The sequence below is a fragment of the Cervus canadensis genome, chromosome 28 (assembly GCF_019320065.1).
Source record: "Cervus canadensis isolate Bull #8, Minnesota chromosome 28, ASM1932006v1, whole genome shotgun sequence".
Lineage (NCBI taxonomy): Eukaryota > Metazoa > Chordata > Mammalia > Artiodactyla > Cervidae > Cervus > Cervus canadensis.
In genome coordinates, this window is record NC_057413.1 from 47,929,074 (window position 1) to 47,949,294 (window position 20,221).

Here is a 20,221-nt window from a genome sequence, read left to right on the forward strand (position 1 = left end):
AAATAAAGAAATAGCTTTAGGAAATTAGCTGTCTTATAAAAGCAGTGTCAGCCTATAAAAAAAAAATTAGAAGAGTAGGAAAAAGTCATCTCTAAATCTGCCATCACAGGAGATAGTCATGAACACAGTACGCTTGGTCTTTCTCTTTCTTAACTGGGTTTTGGGTTCTGTGCATGTGTTCTAATGTAGGTGAGCTCATTTTGTATATACAGGTTTGCATTCTGCTTATTTAACTCAGCATAGGGAGCAATAGGGAGCAGTTTTCTCTCATTCTATAGTTTTAGGCTTTTTGTTTTACTTTTAATTTTTATCAATATGGTAATAGTTCAGAAAGTCAGATAGTATACTCTTTATATATGTATGTATATTTTTAATTAAAAAAAATTATCTGGCCACGTTGCATGGCATGTGGGGTCTTAGTTCCCTAACCAGGGTTTGAACCTGCGCCCCCTGCACTGGAAGCACAGTGTCTTAACCACTGGACTGCCAGGAAGTCCCAGATAGCGCTCTTGGGCTTATAATGAGCAGGGAAGCCCTGTCCCTGGTCCTTCTTGTCCTGTTGTGGCAGCCACATTCAACTCCTAACTTTTTCCTTGGAGGTTGACTTTTCTACTCCAAATAACTTTTTTACTGCTCTTTAAAAAAAGTTTTCGAGATTCAGGTATCTCTTGACTTCCTAATGTGGAAAATTAAGGCCCCAGTGTCTTACACCTCTGTGCACAATTTTCCCCTCCTCTCAAAATACTTACCATCCATTTTGGGTAAATTACTATGACTGTGTAAATATTTTTCACAGCTGAACCACGTATGATTACATTGAGTACGTAGTTTTCATAAACATAATTTTAACTCTATGATTTCCATGTATTCATTTATGTATTTGCCATTATATGACCATAAAAAGTATGTTCCTACTAAACCTTTTTTTATATTTAAGATTTTTCATTTTTAAAATTTCCACTCCCTTAAAAATTTTTTTTATTTATATGGCTGTGCTTAGTTGTGGCTTGTGGGATCTAGTTCCCTGACCAGGGATAGAACCCGGGCCCTCTGCATTAGGAGTGTGGAGTCTTAGGCACTAGACCACCAGGGAAGTCCCTATTTAGAATTTTTCTTAAACTGCATTTCTAGAAGTTAAACTGCTGAGACATGAGAAGGAATTTATTTCTTTTAACTTTTAACTAGAGAATGTCACAGATTCGGTAAATGATAAAATACCGTAATCTCCAATGTACTGCTTGATGAATTTTTACCTATATTTGTGCTATGAACCACCTCCCCGATCCAGTCAAGATACAGAATGTTTCCATTAGTCGAAAGGTTCCTCATGCACCTTCTCAGTCACTTCCCGCATCTCCCTCCCCTCCCCGACACGCACACACCACTGGCATCTCCGCCCAGGCAGGAGAGCCACGGGTCTCACTTCTGTCACCATCAGTCCGTCAGTTAGCTTTGCCTCTTGAAGAACACAGGTGAGTGTTCTGAAGGCTCTTCGTGCATAGGCAGTGGGCATCACTTTGGATGACATGGCTTCTAGGCCACTCACTCCCCTCCAGGGCCACATGCCGAAGTTCCCTGTGACTCTGGCCTTGACCCCTTCAGGGCAGGAGGCAGCTGTTTGCTGCTCAGGCCTGTAGAGGCATAAATGGACTCGAGGCAGGGGGATGCTGTGGGGGGCGTGGTGGATGTGGGGCAATGGACCGGGCCGGGGGTGGGAAGCAGAGCTGGGTGAGTGGACTTCAGTGAAACGCTCCTTTGACCAGGCCCAGCCCCAGCCGCAGCCCCAGCCCCAGCCACAACCCCAGCCACCGTCATCCAACAAGCGTCCCAGCAACAGCACGCCGCCCCCCACGCAGCTCAGCAAGATCAAGTACTCGGGGGGCCCCCAGATTGTCAAGAAGGAGCGACGACAGAGCTCCTCCCGCTTCAACCTCAGCAAGAACCGGGAGCTGCAGAAGCTTCCTGCCCTGAAAGGTAGTCGGGGAAGGTCGGGGGGGCTGGGGATCAGGCCGAGGGGACAGTGGGCGTCGGCAGAATGGAAGTTTGGGGGTATTTGGGGGGGTGGATGTTTTAGAGGATGGGAGGGGGTCGCGCTGGGGTGCCAGGGGGGCGGGATGGCAGCAGGAAGGGGGAGGGGCAGGCCCTGCGGGGCGAGCGGGGCAGGGCAGTGCAGGACCACGGAGGAGGCCTGACCATGGCCCCCTCGCCGCCCCAGACTCGCCCACCCAGGAGCGGGAGGAGCTGTTCATCCAGAAGCTGCGCCAGTGCTGCGTCCTCTTCGACTTTGTGTCAGACCCACTCAGTGACCTCAAGTTCAAGGAGGTGAAGCGGGCGGGACTCAACGAGATGGTGGAGTACATCACCCACAGCCGTGATGTCGTCACCGAGGCCATTTACCCCGAGGCCGTCACCATGGTGGGCGCTGGGGAAGGGGAAGGCGGGCGGGGCGGGGGCCCTGGAGAAGCGCAGACGGAGCCCTCACCCGGCCCTCCCTACCCGTCAGTTTTCAGTGAACCTCTTTCGGACGCTGCCACCTTCATCGAATCCCACCGGGGCCGAGTTTGACCCCGAGGAAGATGAGCCCACCCTGGAGGCCGCCTGGCCGCATCTCCAGGTACCAGGGCAAGGGGGTCCGGGGCCTCGCTGTGGGCATTGGGGTGCTCTGAGCCCCGCAGCAAGGGGGCGCTCCCAGTCCTGGGGGAATGCCCCTAAGTGATATTCCTTTTCCCCCCCGCAGCTCGTCTATGAGTTTTTCTTACGTTTTCTCGAGTCTCCTGATTTCCAGCCAAACATAGCCAAGAAGTACATTGACCAAAAGTTTGTCCTTGCTGTGAGTCCCTGAGGTTCCTGCCTTCCCCTCCCTCCAGTCCATGAACTCTAGCCCCTCATCCCGACTCATCCCAGCTGCTTCTGCTGAATATCGGTACTGTATTGGGTTTCAGCTGTGTCTACTGCAAACTGACTCGGGGGGTGTTCAAAGAAGCTTCCAGCATAATGGCAGAAAACACAAAAGCAGCAGAGTTACTGTTCACCGCCCCGCGCCCCCCCGCGATGGGGCATGCAGGGTGCATACCCAGACATGACCTGGGGACAGCAGTAGCATAGAATCACTGTTCCCAGGGGCCTGGCCCCACGCACCCTCTTTGACCTCAGAGAACCTCTGGGCTTCCCCTGGCCAGGACCTGGGCCACCCAGCCCCGGCCTTCCCCCCCGCTGCAGCCTCACTGCCCCCTCTCCTCCTGCCTGCTCCCAGCTCCTGGACCTGTTTGACAGTGAGGACCCTAGAGAGCGGGACTTCCTCAAGACCATCTTGCATCGCATCTATGGCAAGTTTTTGGGGCTCCGGGCTTATATCCGTAGGCAGATCAACCACATCTTCTACAGGTGAGGCCAGGAGCTGGGGCTCAGGAGCAAAGCAAGCCCCCCACTAAGGTGGAGGTGGGAGAAGGGTGGTAGGCGGGACTTGCAGAAGGGCGGAGGGGTATGAGGTTATCAAGAGAGCCTCTGTTCCTCCCTCAGGTTCATCTATGAGACGGAGCATCACAATGGGATTGCTGAGCTCCTGGAGATCCTGGGCAGGTGAGAGGCAGGGCGGGGGCCCACAGGTCTGGACAAGGTCGGGCAGGGGAAACAGGTGCATTGAGCTTGGCCATGGCCCTTTGGTCCTAACAACCCTCCTTTCCCTCCCAGCATCATCAATGGCTTTGCCTTGCCCCTGAAGGAAGAGCACAAAATGTTCCTCATCCGGGTTCTTCTTCCCCTTCACAAGGTCAAGTCCCTAAGTGTCTACCACCCTCAGGTGAGCTGCCTTCCTCCTGGTGTTCACTGGCCCTGGGGGCAGAGACAAGAGGGAGGGGGAAGCATTCTGGCTGCGATGCAGCGGCAGAGAGAACAAGGGCGGCATTCCTGTCTGCCTCCCCTTCTGTTCTGAGGCCTAGGCTGTTACCGACCTCTGTGACCTTCTGAACCCTCACATCACCTCCTTTCTTCCTCAACCTCCCACAGCTGGCATACTGCGTGGTGCAGTTCCTGGAGAAGGAGAGCAGCCTCACTGAGCCGGTAACTATCCCCCTGGGCCCGGGGTCCACCTCTCCCTGTCATCAGTCCTTGCCAGTGGGTAGCTTTTGAGCAGCGCCGGAAGCAGGTGCTGAGGAGGGATGTAACCCAACAGGTGACATGGTTTCCTCTCTAAAGGAGCAGGAAAAACCTTTGTACACCCAGATCCAAGCTGGAGAAACAGCAGCACTTAGCCAAGGCCACCCAAGCTGTGCCCACCAGGGTCGGCGGGGAGAGGGCAGGAAGGCTTCCTGGAGAAGCAGGCAGGGGTTAAGGGTGAGTTTTAGTCCGGGTCCTCCTCTCCTCGCAGGTGATTGTAGGCCTCCTCAAGTTCTGGCCCAAGACCCACAGCCCCAAGGAAGTGATGTTTCTGAATGAGCTAGAGGAGATCCTGGATGTCATTGAGCCTTCAGAGTTCAGCAAAGTGATGGAGCCTCTGTTCCGCCAGCTTGCCAAGTGTGTCTCCAGCCCCCATTTCCAGGTGAGACCCAGGCCCAGAAAATCCCAGCCCCGGCCTCCAAGAAGACCGGGGCAGGGCTTCAACCTAGTGAACCATGTCCCCACTAAGTCCCGCCGGTCCCCACCAGGTGGCGGAGCGTGCCCTCTATTACTGGAACAACGAGTACATCATGAGCCTGATAAGTGACAACGCCGCCCGAGTCCTCCCCATCATGTTCCCCGCGCTCTACAGGAACTCCAAGAGCCACTGGAACAAGTAGGGAGCTGGGGTGGCACTGGGCAGTGAGGATCTGGTTTTGGAATGTGGGAGGGTGGGGATGGACTCAAGAGCCAGTGGTCTCACCTGGTCCCTCAGTGAGCCGGGGGACTGCTCACTGCATATTAACAGGGCCGTGAGGGACTGACTGGGGAGAAAAGATACCCACGTGGGAGATCTGTGCCACCCAGCAGCAGATTAGTGGCCTCTATCGCATCTCTTCTTGAGGTCAGATATTCTGCAGCTTTGGAGAGTTAATTCCATGTTGTGAGAAGCTGATGTGATCCTCTTAGAATGTATTAAATCCCAGCATCGTAAAAAAGCTTTCCTGCTAAAAGCAAGTGCGCTGGGAGGCCATTAGTGCTGGGTGGAAGAGTGGGAAGTAATGGGGAAGAGTGGGCTCTTGGAGTGTGGGATTCAGGCAAGGATGGACAGGCAGACCCGTATTTGTAAAGGGCCTGAAATGCCAGTCTCAAGTCACATGATCTGTCCAGAGCAATGAGCTTATAGCATGCAGAGGCTGGTGGGATGGGAGGAGTCCACTGGAAGCTCTCAGCAGAGAGTGAATTGGGGCCCTGGCACAATAAGGGGAGTGCCTCCCTTATCTACCTTTCTTCCTGGCCACAGGACAATCCACGGGCTCATCTACAATGCCCTGAAGCTGTTTATGGAGATGAATCAGAAGCTGTTTGATGACTGCACGCAACAGTACAAGGCTGAAAAGCAGAAGTGAGCGTCTCCTGGGGGGTGTTCATCTTCCACACCCAGCCCCCCTGCTTCTCTCTCAAGCCCATCCAAATCCTGTCTTTGCTCCCACCCCAGGGGCCGTTTTCGAATGAAGGAGAGAGAAGAGATGTGGCAAAAGATTGAGGAGCTGGCCCGACTTAATCCCCAGGTGAGCTGGTTCTGCCATCGCCCTGCACCAAGAGGTCCCCGACTGGGGGGTGGGGGAGGGACGTTTGAGGAGGGCGGGGAAGCGGACAGGGTCACATACCACCCAGGTGGCTCTGGCCACTTGCCTGGCTCCTTTCCTCCCAGTATCCCATGTTCCGAGCGCCTCCCCCTCTGCCTCCCGTGTACTCGATGGAGACTGAGACCCCCACGGCAGAGGACATCCAGCTTCTGAAGAGGACGGTGGAGACAGAGGCCGTGCAGGTAGGAGCACAAAGACAAGACAGCCCTGGGAGGGAGAGGAGGCCGGAGCTGCAGAGCTGAGGACTAAGGGGAGGAAAAAGGTGGGGTTACATGGTTGTCATGCCCTGCCCTCTGCACATCCACACACAGATGCTGAAGGACATCAAGAAGGAGAAAGTGCTGCTCCGGCGGAAGTCCGAGCTGCCCCAGGACGTGTACACCATCAAGGCGCTGGAGGCGCACAAGCGGGCAGAAGAGTTCCTAACTGCCAGCCAGGAGACCCTCTGACCTCCTCGCCTCCCGCCGCAGGGCCATGGCCCACTCGGCCCTGGGACGCTGCCCCAGCCCTCCTCCACCCTCTGCTCCCCACTGGCTGACTTGGGGCAAGGCAGGGCCTCTCTGCTGTGGGAAGGGGGTGGGACGCGGCCCTGGAAGCAGGGGCACCGAGTGGCCCCTCTTCTCCCCCAAAGGTGTTCATGCCTCCCTGCGCCTAGTACAGACAGGCTGGGCACGGCGGTGCTTGGCGCTCAGATGACATGGGGATGCCTGGCCCCCTCCTGCTCCTCACCCCACAGCTACCTGAGGCTGCTCTGAGAAATACACATGGGAATAATGTGCTCCTCTTCCCCTCAGGCCCAGGTGCCCCCTCGTCGTCTCCCTCCCCGTCAAGCCTGTAGGGGGCAGCAGGAGACGATTCTCACCAAAGTTATGTCAAGCCCCACTGGCCCCTGGAATGAATTAGCCAGAGGGGAGCCAACCCCCAACAGCCCAAATAGGCCCCCAGCCCCAGAGGCGTGCAGGCTGATGGGGCTGCATTATTTCCTCTTACCCCCTGCCTGACCGAGACAGCGTGGGAGGGCAAAAGGAGAAAAGCATAGGCTCTGGACCACAGCTGATGAATAGAGGGCCCAAAGGGACCGAGAGAAGGGGATGAACAGACACCCGACCCTATGCCCCTCTCCGATGAGCAGCAACCCTGGGATCACTGACATGGAAGGGACCACCCCGGGGCTGACTGCTTTCCTGTGCTGTTGGTCCCCAAAGCTAAGAAGAAGGAAGCAGGGAGCAGTGCTCCAAGCATGGCTCCCCCCAACACCTATTTATTTCCTTGTTTGTGTTGATGCTGGGCAGGTCCTCATTTGTCCCTTTAAGGTACCTTTGAGGGGTGAGGGGCTGGGGAGGGCCAGACCCAGGTTCCAAGGGCACAGGCAGTGCAGCTTTTGGCTGTGTACATAGGGTGCTTTATTCTCCACAGAGTGATACATGCTAAGGTGGGTTGGGCTTGGGCCGATGTCCCCATATGTACAGAACTGAATAAAGTGGGTCTCTGAGAAGAAGTCTGATTTGCCTTGATGTGGAGGGGAGCCGGGGAGGATGGAGATGGAGTGACAACCAGGGTATGTTCAGTCCTGTGCTGGTTCTGGCCTGGAATGCAGGGAGTTACGGCAGCTCTCAGGGTGGTCACTTCCAGGCAGGGGCAGCCTGCCGGGCTTGGAGGGCCTTCTGTACCACATCTTCCCACTGGGCATCTGATATCTCACGAGCCCAGGCAGGAACCCCTGGTGCAGGCAGGCTTATGCCAGCCATCGTCCTTTTCACCAGCTCTACATGTTCTGAAATCACAGGCAGAGACCAGTTAGTGGGTAGGAACGATGGGACCAGCTCCCCTCTCCATTCGTTGAATTAACTCAGAGATTCTGGACTAGTAAGGTCACTGAATTTGTCCGGTTATTCCTAAGGAAGCCTGCACATCCTCCAAGTCTAAAAGAATAGCATTTCACCTGGATTCTGAAGTCCACAGAATCTTAGATTACCAACTATTCATTTAGGAGCAGGATGTTCCTCTGAGACGTCCCTCTGTTGGCATTAGCCAGTCCCCTTCTTCCATAATTATGCCAGAGTAAAAGAATGATCTCTTTTACCTGGGTCCATGGGAATAGAGCTGTGGTTGTTCAATGCTGTAGCTCCCTGCTCATCTTCGTCCTCACTTTCTAGCGGTGGGTCCGGCAAATGAAGCCCCAGGGCCTGCATAACCAGAGAAGACAGTTCAGGGTCAGTTCTTCAGGGACTTCAGCTCCACCTGCTCAGGAACAATGCCTCCTCCACATACCTGGATCCGATCCTGGATATCAGCAACTACATCTTCTCCATCCCCCACTGGTGCTAGTTCCACCTCCTCTTGTTCAGGATCTTGGTTCAGAGGCTGGTAGGAGTAGCCAGCTGGTCCTGCCCCTGTTTCCTCTTGTTCTTCCTCTGGTTCCTCACTGCTCCAATCCCCAGTGCCTTCCGTGGGGCCCTGATGTGGCCCGAGTTCCTCAGTCTGATTGGGGAAGATACGTTCAGGACCCATGGTGTCTCCCCCTAGAACTACTGCTGCCATCGGGCAGGGGCTGCAAGAACAGGGAGGCAGGAGAACACGGATTGGATGAAATTAAATCCACCTTCAGCCTCTCAACCAGCTCCTGGTGGTCTCCTGCTAAAGTCCACAAACATTTAAACGCCTCGAGTTTCCTGCACTACATACCACCCAGCCTGTCCTGGCCCCTCACCTCTTAAACCCACTCTTATCCCTAACCGAGGCCCACCCGCCTTTCTCTGCCAATTCTTTTTTTTTTCTCTGCCAATTCTTAAATAGCAGCCCAACCGGAGGCCATGCCACCTCCCAAAAGACACCCCTTCGAGAACGTCCCCTCCCCCCAATCCACTTAGGAACTCCGGGTCGCCAAACAAGATACCTCGGACTAGGCATACCCGCCCCCTTCTCTCCCCTCCAAGGGCGTCCCCTCTGTACCGCCTGACAAACGCCCTTCGGGCCCCTGAGGCTCCCTTCAAATGGCCCGAGTTGCGGCGTTCCCCACCCGCCCCACCGATTCTCCGCACTGGTGTTTCCGCGCGCCTTACCCGCTCAGAGCCCGCGACCGAACCCGCACCTTCACTTCCGGCGAGGCAGGACGTGCGGGGGAGGGGGGGGGCGGCGGGTGCCCAGACTTCCAGCCCCGCCCCACGCTCGTGATTGACGGGAGCTTGGACGAAGAGCCCGCCCCTTGCCCCGCCTCCACCACCTTCTCCCAGACCCAGGACTACATTACCCAGTAAAGCCCGGGATCTTTGACACGTATCTGCACATCACCTCCTCTGGCCACTGCCCACTCTTCGGCAGCTCCAGGCCCACCGGAATCCCGTGGACTACAAGTCCCGGTACGCTTCGAGCAGTCAGCTCGGACTGCACGTGCGCATCCAGCTGCCCGCCGGAAGGACACAGCCTGGCTGTGTTTATCTCGTTGGGGACGGAGTCGTCGGTTGGCGCGCAACGGGTTCTAGGCTGCAGGCAGCGCGAGGACCCGCGGCCCCGCCCCGGCCCGGCCTGGCAGGTAGCCCGGGGTGGGCTGAGGGACAAAGAAAATTGTAGGGGCTGGGGACGCCCCTGCCTAGCGCTGGGGTCTTGGGGGAGGGGCCTGAGAGTGATGCGGTGGGGGCTGGGAGGGAGCTGGGGGATGATGGGAAAGGAAAGTGTTAATTGGGAGAGAAAGGCCAGGGGAGGGTGGTGAGGGAACCGGTGGGGGACACCTGGTAGCTGCAGGAGGCCCTGAAGGAAACCGGGAAGAAGATCGGGTTATGAAGGGAACAGGGAGGCTGAGGATAATGGAAGAGAAGGGCGGGGGTGTCTGGCGTTGTGGGGGAGGGGAGGTTGGGATGACTGGAAGGCGACAGGGAGAGCGTCATATACAGGGAGGAATATCTCAGGCGGAAAGGGGTCAATGAATATTAGCTTTTTATTCCCCCTTAGTGGAAGAGCAAAAATGAAGGGCTGTCACGGTGAAGCTTGGAGTTGTAGGGGAAGGAAGAAGAAAAAAAAAAAAAATGCAGAGCTCTCAGGAGATCAAGAAGGGCCAGAAACTGGGAGTGAAAATTGCAGAATAGGAGGGGAGGGCAGGTTCGTGAGGGGGATTGAAGATGCTTGAGAATGCGGCAGTGATGGAGGACGGGAGAGACGGGGAATTGGAGGAGCCTCTGAGACCCTGGGGGCTTGTTCTCCCTGAGCTTTTGTCTTTTTGGAGGAGAAGCCATGGGGTTTTTCCTCCACCTCTGCACAGAATCGCTTCTCTCTTGCCCTCTGAATGCTCTAACTTGATCTAGCTGAAGGGGAAGGTGGAGTCTATGAGGGAAGATGAAGGTCTCCCATTCTTAAGCCCGTCAACCTCCTTCCTATCTGTTCCCCTAAGCTCAGATCCAAGAGCTTTTGGATTGAGAACAGGAGTAAGGAGAGTGGTTTCCTGCTGGGGCTATTTCAGGTTTGGCAGAGTAGCTATTTAAAGCGTGGGGTTGGGGGTTGAGGGAGGTTGGGTAAGGGTGGAGGACTGGCAAGCCAGCTGAAGCCCATATGTCTTTCTTGCGAGGGGCCGCCATACTTGAGCTTTTTGGGTGCCTGAGGTTCTGCCTGGCGCTTCCCTCTCCAGGACTTCTTGAACAGGGAGCAGATGATCCACCCAAACCTATCAGGTGCCGTAGGAGACCTGCCTGATAGAGCCTTCAAATGTACCCATTATCACTAGGTTGGCGGGTTGTCTTTAAGAGACCATGACTTCTCATGCCTGGATCTTTTTCTTGTCCTGGCCAAGAGCATTTTTGCTTTCCTTTTCCTTTCCATTGCACACCCCTACCCCTCTCCTGTTTCAGGGACCCAAATAGGAGAAGAACTGCTAGAAACAGCTTGTTCTCTATCACAGTGGGCAAGTTGGGCAAATGGCAAGAGGAGAGAACGCCTCCACCCCACCCCCACGCCTCAGTCCCCAGCAGACACATACCTTTCTGGCTTAAGTTCTTGGCAGGATACCAGGTACAGCTGTCAAAGGGACTCCTCGTGCCCGTGAGGGGCCCTAGATGACCCCGATGACAACTGCTCAGCTTGACAAGCGCCCCCGAAGAGGGGCTAGCCATCCATGGAGGTCCCTGTCCTGGATCAATCCCACCCCATCCTGGATCGAGGGACCGTTCCACTCTAAAAGCCTAAAAGCTTTTCTGCGTGGAGGCACTCGTGCCAGCTTTCAATGGACAGTCTGGGGCTGGCTGGGCTATTAATAGCTCTGAGTATTTTGAGATCCCTCTCCCCACCTCAGAGCACAGAGATTCTTAGAGAGGTGGCAGTAAGCAGAGCAGGGCCAGGGAGACAGGAGAACTCACTGACCTGGGAAGAGGGCTCGGAGCTCGGGCCAGGCCAGGGAACAGCGTACAGCCTCCGTGGGGAGGGGCGACCATGCTGAGCCCTAGTTCAGCAGTCTGAGCTGGTAGGCAGGTCAGAGTGGCCCCACCCTTCGCTGTTGGAGAACACAGGGCCAGGGCTAGCTCCCTGACCTCGGCGGCTCCCCTGGGGCAGAGCCAGCCACCTGAGCTGCGGAGGGGTGGTGTGGGAGGGCCACCAGGGTGACGCTTACGGGCAAGGGCTAGTCCGGGCAGAGTCACGGTGAGCCAGGCAAAGGCCCCGCCTGAGGAGCCCGTGGCCCCAACTTGTGTGCAGGTAGCGGAGGCAGCAGGCCGTGCCGGGGGGGCATGTTGCTGTAACCAGAGGCCCAGGGGATGTTACGGTGGACGGTGCACCTAGAGGGCGGGCCCCGCAGGGTGAACCATGCCGCTGTGGCCGTGGGGCACCGGGTATACTCCTTCGGGGGTTACTGCTCAGGCGAAGACTATGAGACGCTGCGCCAGATTGATGTGCACATCTTCAACGCCGGTAAGCAAACTCGGGGACCGCCCCTGGGTGCCCGCATCGGGGAGGGCAGTGGGCGGTGGGTGCCCCACATCAGGGAGCGCAGGGGGTGGCTGAGTGAGGTTCGATGGTGGTTCCCCATGGCCAAAGAGGGTGGGGGAAGCCAACGTGGTTGGGGAACAGGTGGACGGCCTGAAGGGAGGCTCCCAGGGCTGAGCAGAGCTGTGCCCGCAGTGTCCTTGCGTTGGACAAAGCTGCCCCCGGTGAGGCCCGCCGCCCGCGGGCAGGCTCCCGTGGTACCCTACATGCGATATGGACACTCAACCGTCCTCATCGATGACACAGTCTTCCTTTGGGGCGGGCGGAATGACACCGAAGGGGCCTGCAATGTGCTCTATGCCTTTGACGTCAGTGAGTATGGGTCTCAAGAGTGGTTGTGTTCTGCCAGATGGTGCCTCAGGGGGCCTGGGAAGGGTGTGTGCTGAGGGGGCTGGGAGTGAGGTGCCCCCGAGTCTAGGAGGGAGGGTTAGCTTACTTACCGGGCCCACTCTCTGCCCTCTTCAGATACTCACAAGTGGTCAACACCCCGAGTGTCAGGAACGGTTCCTGGGGCCCGGGATGGACATTCGGCTTGTGTCCTGGGCAAGACCATGTACATTTTTGGGGGCTATGAGCAGCTGGTAGGTCTGGAAGCAACCAGAGGTTTAGGGTGGGGATGAGGAGGAGGAAGGGGAATTGAAGGTGGTGGAATGGGAGGCTTTGGTTTGCTTGCAGGTTCTGAGGTGAGGGGCTTGGAGGGTGGGGGAGTGACCCCTGCCCCTCTCTTTTATTCCTTCCTTCACTTCCTTTCTCATCCCTACCAGGCTGACTGCTTTTCCAATGACATCCACAAGCTGGATACCAGCACCATGACGTGGACCCTGATCTGTACAAAGGTCTGCCCTTTTTCCTCTCTTCCAGACACCTATCCTCAATTTAAGAAACCATAGGGAGCTCAAACTGAAAGCTGACCCCTTCTCCGTGCCATCTTTGCTCCTGCCCAGGGCAACCCTGCACGCTGGAGGGACTTCCACTCAGCCACAATGCTGGGCAGTCACATGTATGTCTTTGGGGGCCGGGCCGACCGTTTTGGGCCATTCCATTCCAACAATGAGATTTACTGCAACCGCATCCGTGTCTTTGACACGAGGACTGAGGCCTGGCTGGACTGTCCACCCACCCCAGTGCTACCCGAGGGGCGCCGGAGCCACTCAGCCTGTGAGTGTCTGTTAGGTCCCCGTGAGTCCCTGTCCCCCCGAATCGCTCCCACACTATTGACACACCTCTCTCCTCCCAGTTGGCTACAACGGGGAGCTGTACATTTTTGGTGGCTATAACGCAAGGCTGAACCGGCACTTCCATGACCTCTGGAAGTTTAATCCTGGTAAAGAGCACTGCCTTTAAGGGGGAAGGAACAGGGTGCCATGGAGGTGGGGTGTAAAAGAAAAGAATAATCCTGAGTAGGTGAGGGGTGGAGTGGGGAGGATATCTGGACCAGCAAGCACTGAACCTCCATTTAAACTCCTCTTCAGTGTCATTTACTTGGAAGAAGATTGAACCGAAGGGCAAGGGGCCATGTCCCCGCCGGCGCCAGTGCTGCTGTATTGTTGGTGACAAGATTGTCCTCTTTGGGGGCACCAGGTCAGGAGGAGAGAAGGGAGGGCTCCAGGAAGGGCCAGAGCCCTTGGGAGTCAAACGACTCCCATGGGAGATATTTGAGCAAGAGAGTCTCGTGGGTAGCCTTTGCTCCGTCCTTCATTTCTCTTTTTGATCCTACAGTCCGTCTCCAGAGGAAGGTCTGGGGGATGAATTCGACCTCATAGATCATTCTGACTTACACATTTTGGACTTCAGTAAGTACACTTATTCCCAAAGTGCTTCTGCCATCAGGGTCCCTGTCTTTGGATGGTGATATCCAGGACTGGACCCTTTCCTTGGCTTTGACCATCTCCCTCTCCCATAATTCCTCCTTTAAAGGCCCTAGTCTGAAGACTCTGTGCAAACTGGCTGTGATTCAGTACAACCTGGACCAGTCCTGTTTGCCCCATGACATCAGGTACAGTGAATGGTTGGAAGGGAGGGATTAGTTGAGGGTGAGTGGGCAGCACAGGCATGACCTGATTGACTCAGTCTAAGTGTGGAGGAGAGAGATTTTGTTCTGTAGTCTACTTGTGCAGAGGGTGCTGGACGAAAATAAAATAAAACTGTCAGCTGAATAAATTATAGCGAAAAACAATCCAGTTTTCAAACCAAGCTCAGAAGCATCACTTCCTGAGACCTGAGCTTACACAATTATTTCTGTTAACGTGCTGAAGAAGTTTGATTAAATCTTAGAACCTGAGAAAAAAGACAAGTTTAGGAGTCTCTGGATCACATCAATTCCAGAAACAAGGGCGGTTTTTTCTAGCCACTTTGAATTCTATTCTTAGGTCTAAATCAAGCACTGGAAGCTACTTTGTATATAATTGTACTCTTCTGGATCATTCTGTGACACTTTCCTCTCCTTGTATCAGTTCAGCTTAACTCCTCTTGCTGAGGTTCTGTGTGTTCAGTATTCAGTATTGATACTCAGGTGATAGAGGATACAAGGCTGAACAGGTGGGTCCCAGGTTGGCCCAGGATTGACACATGTCTCAAGTGCCTAATACCAAGTAGACTGCAGCCTTGGTATAAGGAGGTACTTGGTGAAATTTTGTAGAATGACCATTGTCAAAAAGAGAGGAACTGAATCTTAATATGGTGGGATGGGTGGGTGGGGGCTTTATGAGGATGGGAGTTGAGAACAAAACCCCGCATTCCTGGTGGGAGGAGGGGCTTCCTGGTTGGATCTGAGCAGAGGAGGAAAGGTAGGTTGGGAAGTTTCATTGAGACGTATACATAGATGGTTTTCTCCAGGTGTTGGGCGTAAGACTATCGATAGATAAACAAAAACAGGAAGTCCACAGGAGCTTGCAGGTGGATGAGTGGGTGGTAGTGGATTTGGTGGTGGGTGGGACCTGATTGTTAAACCTAACAGGGCTGTAAGGAAGAGGTGGCTGTGGGTGGCTGAACTTTAGAAAGTTGAAGGGACTGGTGTGTTCATTGCTCTGTTTGAGCAATTCTGGATTTGGGGACGGAGGCTCCCGCTTCTCTACTTTCTGCCTGTCAACTTTGGCCTTCCAGGTGGGAGCTGAATGCCATGACCACCAACAGCAATATCAGTCGCCCCATCGTCTCCTCCCATGGGTAGGAGGATGTCTCTGCCACCTTCCTTCCTGAGCCTGCTGTTGTCTTCACTGCCCCTGCCCATCTCTGCCCCTGCCCATCTCTTCCCCCGCCTGCCCCTTTGAACCTTGGACTTGGTATACCTCCGCGTGGAGTTGTTGGACTAGAGGTGTTTTCTGTGCTGTGAACTTAGTGGGGAGCTGTAGCAGGAAGGGCTAGGTCCCTTCCTCCTTGGGCCGAGGGCCCCTTCCCCTTGGTGCTCTGTCCCGTTCACCTCCCTCCAACTGCTCCTGGGTTCTGCTCTGCCCCAGGTCAGCCACAGGCTGCTGGGAAGTGACGGGAATGGGAAGGAGGGAGAAGCAAGCAGTGTGTGAGCCTCAGGAGCTTCCCCTCCCCACTCCCTTTTCCACCTGTTCCCCCCTGCTTGAGCCATGGGCATTGATTGCGAGCTGAAAGGATTTGCAGCTGTTGGCATGAAATCTCCTTCTCCCTGACCTGGGGAGGCGAGGACCAGCAGATAATCCCATCCTTCCTTGAGCTGTTGCTGTACCCTGACACTCTCAGCCAGCTCAAATTTTATACAAATGAATTAAAAATCTCCAAACGTGTGATCTCTTTTTTGTGGAATACGACAGGGATGGCAGGAGTTTACAGTGGGGGCAGGGTGCTGAGGCTCTGGCTTCTCAGCCAAGAGCATTAGGAAACCAAATACCACCACGACCTGGCCGGAGTTTCTCCGGTGTGGAGTGTAGCGCGACGTTATGTCGGTGGGTCGCCCTTTTCCGCCTAGGGAGGGTACCCCGGCCGCCCATCAGCAGCCCGCTCGGCCCCGCCCAGTGGTGGGCGGGATCTGCGCTGCTGACACCAAGCCTTCCGGAAGGGGCAGGCCGGGAGCCTCCGTGGCGGAAGTAACGACATTAGTCTTCGATACGCCGCTCAAGCCATGCCGAGAGCAAGGTCCCGTGACGGGGCGGCTGCAGGATCTCCCAGCAGGGCTCAGGATGGCGGAGAGGACGACGGGGGCCTGCAGAATGGTGAGGGCACGGTGCCGGGACGAGGGGCAGCGCTGAGGGCCGGGAGAGGGGCTCCGCGTCTGGTGCGGGCTCACCCTGAGACTGCCAAGTTGTCTGAAAGACGCAGACACCGGGAGCGCCCCCCAACGCACTAGAAAGTGGGAAGTAAGGATACTTACTGAGTAGTTTTTTAAACTTCACAGAGGGTTTTTCGCAGGGAGAAAACTTATGTTCCAAAGCAGAGTCAGAAGGGCATTGATTATTGGGGAACGCTTAGTAGGTGAAGATTCAACAAATTTCGCCGACATTATTGAACATCTGTTGTACGCTGGCATAGTTCTAGATGTTGGAGATACAACAGTGAATAAAGCAGCCCAAAACTCCTCTCATGAAGCTTACTTTTTGGGGGGTTAAAAAAAAAGCACGGAGACATAAGAAATTGCATATTTTTAAAGGATAAATTTTATGGTATGTGAATTTAGTATACTACAGTTTTTGAGAAAGGTGATTAGAGCTTTGAAGAGAAAACGGGAGGGGTTATGGTTTTAAGTAATCACAGAAGACCTCACTGAATAGATGGCATTTGAGAAACCCTGCGAAGAAGGTGAGGGAGCAAGCAATATAGCTGGTGAAAGTGTTACAGGCAGAGGCAAAGTCAGGTGCAGAGGAACTGAGATGCGAGTATACCTTCTTGCTTAGGAACTGCTTGGAGGCCAGTTGACTGGAGAGGAGTAGGAAAGATAGTAGAAGAGATCAGGGACAAAATGGAATAGGTCACATGGGATCTTCAGGCCATTACAAAGCCTGGAGCTTTTAGTCTTGAGTAAGATGGAAGCCATTGGGGAGTACTGAGTCTGTAGTAAGTGATCTAAAAATTATATATGTGGAAATGAGGTGGGAGTGATAAGATCAATTTGCCTCTTTTTTGGAAAGAAAACTATTTTATTATTTAAAGAACTTAAAGTGAAAACTTCCTGTGTCTAGGAGTTTCCTTTTTAAAAAAACAGTTTTTATTGGAGTATAGTTGATTTACGATACTGTGTTAGTTTTAGGGGTACAGCAAAGTGAATCAGTTATACATATATCGACTTTTTTGAATTCTTTTCTGTATGGGTCATTACAGAGTATTGACTAGCGTTCCCTGTGCTATACAGTTGGTTCTTATTAGTTATCTCTTTTCTATATAATAGTTACATGTCAATCGCAGTCTGCCAATTTACCCCCTATCCCAGGTTTGCCTTTTAGGCACCTCTCCCATGGTCAGTGAACATGAACTTGGGCAAACTCAGAGAAACAGAGACAGGGAGGCCTGGCGTGCTGCAATCCATGGGGTTGTAAAGAGTCAGACACGACTTAGCGGCTGAACACCAACAACTGAGGCCGGAGTTGAGAGATAGCTTTGAAAGCAGTGAGACTGGTGGTTGGGCGAGCAGTAAGGAGGCTAGAGCACTAAGTGAGGTGAGATGTTGAGCATAAACTGAACCAGAATAAGGGTAGCTGAGCAACGAATGGAGACAAAGGTCTTTGTGGGAAAAACCTGTGAAAGAGAAATTTAAAAGAGAAGGGGAGCGCTGCGGCGGTGCGCCCGGGTCCGCCGGCCAGTCCGAGCGCCCTGAGCCGCGCGCCGCTAAAAAAAAAAAAAAAAGAGAAGGGGAAAAAGAAGAGACTGTGGGTTAGTCCATCTCCAGCCTTATGTGTACACCTTCCTTAGCAAGGTGAGGCTCCAGATAGCTGGGACAGTTGGGGTGTTAGGTGTCAGTGGAGCACCATTACAACCTGTGTTGCCTGGAGCCTGCAGCAATTGGTCTGAAGGGGATATTGGAAAGGGTCACTTACCTAAGGAAAGAGGATGGGGCAATGTCTCTGCAGCAGTGGCAGATGCTGAGCTGAGTTGCAGTCCCCCCTCCCCCCAACCCGCACTTTCCTTTCACAGACACGTCTCACATGTCATTTGAGGAGCTGTTGGAATTGCAGAGTCAAGTGGGGACTAAAGCCTACAAACAATTGGTAACAGGAAGCAGGACTAAGAAGCAGAGTTCTAGACCACCTGTCCCAAAAGCATGTGTTGCAGATAAGCACAGGTGAGGAGCAAGGCCTTTGCCGGGAGTTGGAGGGAAAGACACCTACTTGAGTAGGTGTCTGCTTTCTCGGGTGGCAGGTGGGAGGCCTTTAATGAGACTGGAGTTCCCTTGAGCTGTCCTTCACTCTCTCCACAGGCCTCTGGAGATGTCAGCCAAGGTCCGGGTGCCATTTTTGCGACAGGTTGTCCCCGTCAGTAAGAAGGTGAGGAGGAGGCAGTGAGCATTTTCTCAGTGAAAGGAGATGGAACTGTTGTCTTACATTCTCTGTTCTCTGCAAAGGTAGCCCGGGACCCCCGCTTTGATGATCTGTCAGGGGAGTATAATCCTGAGGTGTTCGATAAAACATATCAATTCCTAGATGACATCCGAGCCAGAGAGAAAGAGGTGAGCAGCATGGTTTGGAGAAAGAAATGGCAACCCACTCTAGTATTCTTGCCTGGAGAATCCCAGGGACGGGGGAGCCTGGTGGGCTACAGTCCACAGGGTCGCAAAGAGTCGGACACAACTGAGCAACTTCTCTCACTCACTCAGAAATAATAGTAGTAGGGAGTTGTTTATAACCATTCTCATATCCTTAATGAGACTGTGGGGTCTATGGGGTCACACAGAGTCGGACACGACTGAAGTGACTTAGCGGCAGCATGGTTTGTGGGGATTCCAGGAGGGACTGGAGCACAGGTTAGAGAGGCAGAGGGGAGCAGGGCGAATCAGTTTACTAGTTGTGTGATCACTGGCAAGATACTTAACCTCTTCACTTCAGTTGCCTTATCACAAAAAGCTAATAGTTCCATTTCATAGTGTTAATGTGAGTTAACGTATGTGAACCTCTTAGAATGATGCTTGGCACAAAGTTTCAGCTAACATGTACAGAATGCTAACCATCATACTCATTTTCCAATGTGGAGCTGGTGAAAAAGCAGCTGAAGAAGCGCCGTTCAGGGGAGGAGCATGAGAAACTACAGCAGCTGCTTCAGCGAATGGTGAGAAGGTCAGAATATGGGGTGGGAGGTGATTCACAGTTCCTGCTATTCACCTGTCTCACCCCTCTCATCTCGGCTCCTCAGGAGCAGCAAGAAATGGCACAGAAGGAGCGAAAGCGGCAGCAGGAGCTACGCCTGGCCTTGAAGCAGGAGCGGCGGGCTCAGGCCCAGCAAGGCCATCGGCCATACTTCCTAAAGAAATGTGAGTGGGGCACAGCTATGACCCGCAAGTCACAGGGACAGAGGTTGGGCGGCCATAGTGACCGGATACTGTGTTGGGGTCCTGGAGCTGCCTAAGGGAGGCATGAAGGCTGGATCCCATGGTAATTTAGAGGAAAGTACACCTGGAGAAGGAAATGGCAACCCACTCCAGTATTCTTGCCTGGAGAATCCCATAGACAGAGGAGCCTGGTGGGCTACAGTCCACGGGGTCGCAAAGAGTCGGACACGACTGAGCAACTTCATTCACTCACTCAGAAATAATAGTAGTAGGGAGTTGTTTATAACCATTCTCATATCCCTAATGAGACTGTGGGCAGGGAGTGTCACTTATCTTTGCCACACCCCCTCATATGTTGGGTTGGGCACCAAGAAGGAGCTCATGGTTGAATTGAGCAAGAGTGGAGTTGTGGAAGTCAGCTTGCTTTTACACGCCAGTGAACTCCTGACGAGTCACATATCCCTGCATAGTGGTTGAGAGTTACTGACCTGGGGCAAGGGGAGGCAGGGAGACTTCATCCTTTGCTTACTGACTTTCTTTCTCCTTGTCCTCTAGCTGAGCAGCGCCAGTTGGTCCTGGCTGAGAAGTTTAAGGAGCTGAAACGAAGCAAGAAGCTAGAGAGCTTCTTGAGTCGAAAGAGGCGCCGAAATGCAGGCAAGGACAGACGGCATCTCCCTTTGAGCAAAGAGTAGTAAGGAGCCGTGCTCAGCTCTGCTGCTGCCCCAGTGAGAAGTGCATCTGTGGGGACACCTGTGGGCTTGGCCTGTTCTGGTTCTTTCCCATTCAAGGGCGAGTGTCACAGCTGCCTTGGAACTCGACTAGCTCAGAGATGACTCAAAGCCTCTTGGACTGCCTGAGGGCTGAAAAGGAAGAGCAGCTGAGCCTTCTGCCATGCCACACTTCCTCTGCTTGCATCTGGGTCATCGTCCTTGTGTCCTTCTCCCATCCTTGCCTTAATGATTCTGATATAGAAGGAAAAGGACCTTGAGGCTGGTTGAAGGCCATAGAGTCTGTGAGTGGCTCCCAGGACTGGGACTTCATGCAGGAGCCAGTTCATAAACACTTCTGTGTCTCA

At 53.9% G+C, this 20,221-nt stretch overlaps 3 protein-coding genes across 7 annotated transcripts in view; 2 read left to right on the forward strand and 1 right to left on the reverse strand.

The window, feature by feature from the left end:
• The window catches only part of PPP2R5D (protein phosphatase 2 regulatory subunit B'delta), a 22,976-nt gene extending 15,734 nt beyond the window's left edge, over positions 1 to 7,242 (forward strand). Inside the window, exons 3-16 of the mRNA XM_043449386.1 lie at positions 1,764 to 1,974; positions 2,216 to 2,415; positions 2,504 to 2,614; positions 2,738 to 2,830; positions 3,254 to 3,384; positions 3,520 to 3,579; positions 3,691 to 3,799; positions 4,006 to 4,059; positions 4,367 to 4,537; positions 4,644 to 4,771; positions 5,399 to 5,500; positions 5,594 to 5,666; positions 5,810 to 5,926; positions 6,056 to 7,242. Coding sequence (XP_043305321.1) covers positions 1,764 to 1,974; positions 2,216 to 2,415; positions 2,504 to 2,614; positions 2,738 to 2,830; positions 3,254 to 3,384; positions 3,520 to 3,579; positions 3,691 to 3,799; positions 4,006 to 4,059; positions 4,367 to 4,537; positions 4,644 to 4,771; positions 5,399 to 5,500; positions 5,594 to 5,666; positions 5,810 to 5,926; positions 6,056 to 6,193 — 1,698 coding nt within the window. The 3' untranslated portion in view covers positions 6,194 to 7,242. The remainder of the gene's footprint in view (positions 1 to 1,763; positions 1,975 to 2,215; positions 2,416 to 2,503; positions 2,615 to 2,737; positions 2,831 to 3,253; positions 3,385 to 3,519; positions 3,580 to 3,690; positions 3,800 to 4,005; positions 4,060 to 4,366; positions 4,538 to 4,643; positions 4,772 to 5,398; positions 5,501 to 5,593; positions 5,667 to 5,809; positions 5,927 to 6,055) is intronic.
• MEA1 (male-enhanced antigen 1) lies at positions 7,124 to 10,909 on the reverse strand. Of its 3 annotated transcripts, none has more exons than XM_043449402.1 (4): positions 10,711 to 10,909; positions 8,016 to 8,295; positions 7,828 to 7,930; positions 7,124 to 7,518 (listed from the first exon to the last, which is right to left on the reverse strand). In XM_043449402.1, the coding sequence occupies exons 2-4, from the start codon at positions 8,283 to 8,285 to the stop codon at positions 7,367 to 7,369; spliced, it is 525 nt and encodes a 174-aa protein (XP_043305337.1). In that variant the 5' UTR covers positions 8,286 to 8,295; positions 10,711 to 10,909; the 3' UTR covers positions 7,124 to 7,366. The 3 variants fall into 3 exon arrangements, with proteins under 3 accessions (XP_043305337.1, XP_043305336.1, XP_043305338.1); XM_043449401.1 differs by lacking the exon at positions 10,711 to 10,909 and adding an exon at positions 8,807 to 8,943; XM_043449403.1 differs by lacking the exon at positions 10,711 to 10,909 and adding an exon at positions 8,697 to 8,806.
• KLHDC3 (kelch domain containing 3) lies at positions 9,017 to 20,221 on the forward strand. 3 transcript variants are annotated; one of them, XM_043449392.1, is made up of 15 exons: positions 9,017 to 9,276; positions 11,421 to 11,633; positions 11,844 to 12,020; positions 12,174 to 12,289; positions 12,473 to 12,544; positions 12,653 to 12,866; positions 12,946 to 13,032; positions 13,181 to 13,289; positions 13,428 to 13,501; positions 17,799 to 17,946; positions 18,082 to 18,148; positions 18,226 to 18,330; positions 18,852 to 18,926; positions 19,011 to 19,128; positions 19,702 to 20,221. In XM_043449392.1, the coding sequence occupies exons 2-15, from the start codon at positions 11,480 to 11,482 to the stop codon at positions 19,836 to 19,838; spliced, it is 1,653 nt and encodes a 550-aa protein (XP_043305327.1). In that variant the 5' UTR covers positions 9,017 to 9,276; positions 11,421 to 11,479; the 3' UTR covers positions 19,839 to 20,221. The 3 variants fall into 3 exon arrangements, with proteins under 3 accessions (XP_043305327.1, XP_043305325.1, XP_043305326.1); XM_043449390.1 differs by lacking the exons at positions 17,799 to 17,946; positions 18,082 to 18,148; positions 18,226 to 18,330; ... (1 more) ...; positions 19,011 to 19,128; positions 19,702 to 20,221 and adding exons at positions 13,626 to 13,704; positions 14,811 to 15,460; XM_043449391.1 differs by lacking the exons at positions 9,017 to 9,276; positions 11,421 to 11,633; positions 11,844 to 12,020; ... (4 more) ...; positions 13,181 to 13,289; positions 13,428 to 13,501 and adding an exon at positions 14,919 to 15,886.